General features: G+C 46.4%; 1 protein-coding gene across 1 annotated transcript in view; it reads right to left on the bottom strand.

Moving 5' to 3' along the window:
- Positions 1–291: 291 nt before the first annotated feature.
- Positions 292–1869, bottom strand: part of LOC119417451 (ceramide-1-phosphate transfer protein) — a 5712-nt gene continuing 4134 nt past the window's right edge. The window contains exon 2 of the mRNA XM_037684661.1: positions 292–814. Within this exon, the coding sequence (XP_037540589.1) occupies positions 292–814 (523 nt within the window). The remainder of the gene's footprint in view (positions 815–1869) is intronic.

Raw genomic sequence — 1869 nt, forward strand, 5'->3', positions numbered from 1 at the left:
AATCCCACTGAGCCTCGAGGACTCATTTACAAGAGAGACCTGATTAACGTAATGAACGTAACGTGAACACCGAACAATAACCTGGTGGTTTGACTTGAAGCTCTTCTTTCAGCTGGAAGCAGATGTTTATGTCCCACTGCTGATCGCCAGTCAACAGAATCCAGCAGAAAGTGTTCAGTGTAAAGATGCACCTCACTGAGACACAAACGTGCAGCGTCATCATAAAACCTGGAAATGATGAACAGCAGCAGCTCAGCAGGCACCGTGCACACGTATTGAGCACGTGCTCCTCTAGGGCAGGTCCAGCAGGTTGTGTTTAGCGTAAAGTTCTTCAGTGAGCTGGTATACCTCAGAGATAAGAGGCAAAGCCTCCCCCAGCACAGATACCACCTGCTCGGGGGGGCCGACGTTCATAATCTCAAAGAAAGTGGCACGACTTGGCAGGACCAGAAAAGCCACGCCCGTTACCTTGCGCACCACCCACGGGTGGTGCTGGGCCAGGGACTCGTTGTAGGCCTCTGAGCACATGACGGATGTCTTGCTGTCGTTGCTGCAGGTCCGGAGGCGCTCCAGGAAGAGCTCCAGCCACCGGAGGGCACGGTGGAGTCTGAGCAGAGTGCGGCAGCCAGACTCTGGGTGGATGCCGGTCTTGTTCACATCCACCAGCTGGTTCTGCAGCTCGTACTGGACCATGGACTGAACAGTGACATACTGAGAGCCGTTTTCACCATTCAGAAAGCTCGTCAGTATCTGGACCTTACTCACAGCATCCTTAGAAATGAAGCCAAAGACGGTCCCCAGGCTGTTCAGGAACCTGTCAGGACAAACAAAAACACAGTGAGCCCGGCTGGGTTGGTTCTGCTGGTACCGCTCAGCACAGTTTATTCAGCAAGAGACTAAAGATTAGATTCAATCAGCGCACAAGAGGAATTCTAAGAACTCACTCATCGTGTAGCTTTAGGGATTTCTCTAAAGGCCCAAATCCAGACGTACTGGAAGGCTTTCAACAAATAAACTCCAACAGAGCATCCAGAAATTAAAGTTCTGTTCAGAAGACTGACTCAGACGGAGCAAAAACCACAAGGAAAACTAACCTTTAAAAATAATAAATCAGTGTGCCACACTGTGGAAGTGACAAAATTGAGCCTCTGTAAAAGAAAAGAAAAACCGAACACACTGTGGCCACATAAACTACAATACTGTGATGACTGACATCCTGAACGCTGTTGTTAGCATTCGTGATATGAAACTTATCACAGTAAGTTTCATATCTTGGTAAGATATGAAACTTACTTTCTTCCTCACTGGTTATTATTGCTATTATTCACAATGTGTTCCTCTACATGACAAACAATATGAAGTTCCTCCCAAACGTTTCTCAGGTGCACAAAATACATAAAGTTCATTTTAAACGAGGTACACTGATGTTCCCATCACTGGAGGATGTGAAGAGTGAATGTTTTGTAATTTTCAAGATGAGAGTGTTCAACAATTTCTTGCGGGATCAACAAAGTTCTATCTGATCTTTCTGGATATTTGAACAGAGAATGAAAGTAAACCTAAATGTTTTTGGTGCAAGATATTCAACTGGGTAGAAGTTCCACTAAACGAACTGAGGGAGTTGTTTTTGTTTTGTCCCAGGCAGAGCAGAGTGACGAGTCCTGGTGAGCTGGAAGAGCAATTTTATCCACAGGTGCAAAGGAGGAGACAGAGGGTGGCCAACGGTGGCCTTAGCCACCATAGATTAGTCTTCGACCACCCCGGTCATTTGAAGAAACTATTACATTTTTACACAACTGAGAAGCTAGAAAGTTGAGTTTCCCCTCCCTCCCTCACACACACACACACACACACACACACACACACACA

Source organism: Nematolebias whitei, chromosome 11 (genome assembly GCF_014905685.2).
Source record: "Nematolebias whitei isolate Nwh7 chromosome 11, NemWhi1, whole genome shotgun sequence".
Taxonomy (NCBI): Eukaryota; Metazoa; Chordata; class Actinopteri; order Cyprinodontiformes; family Rivulidae; genus Nematolebias; species Nematolebias whitei.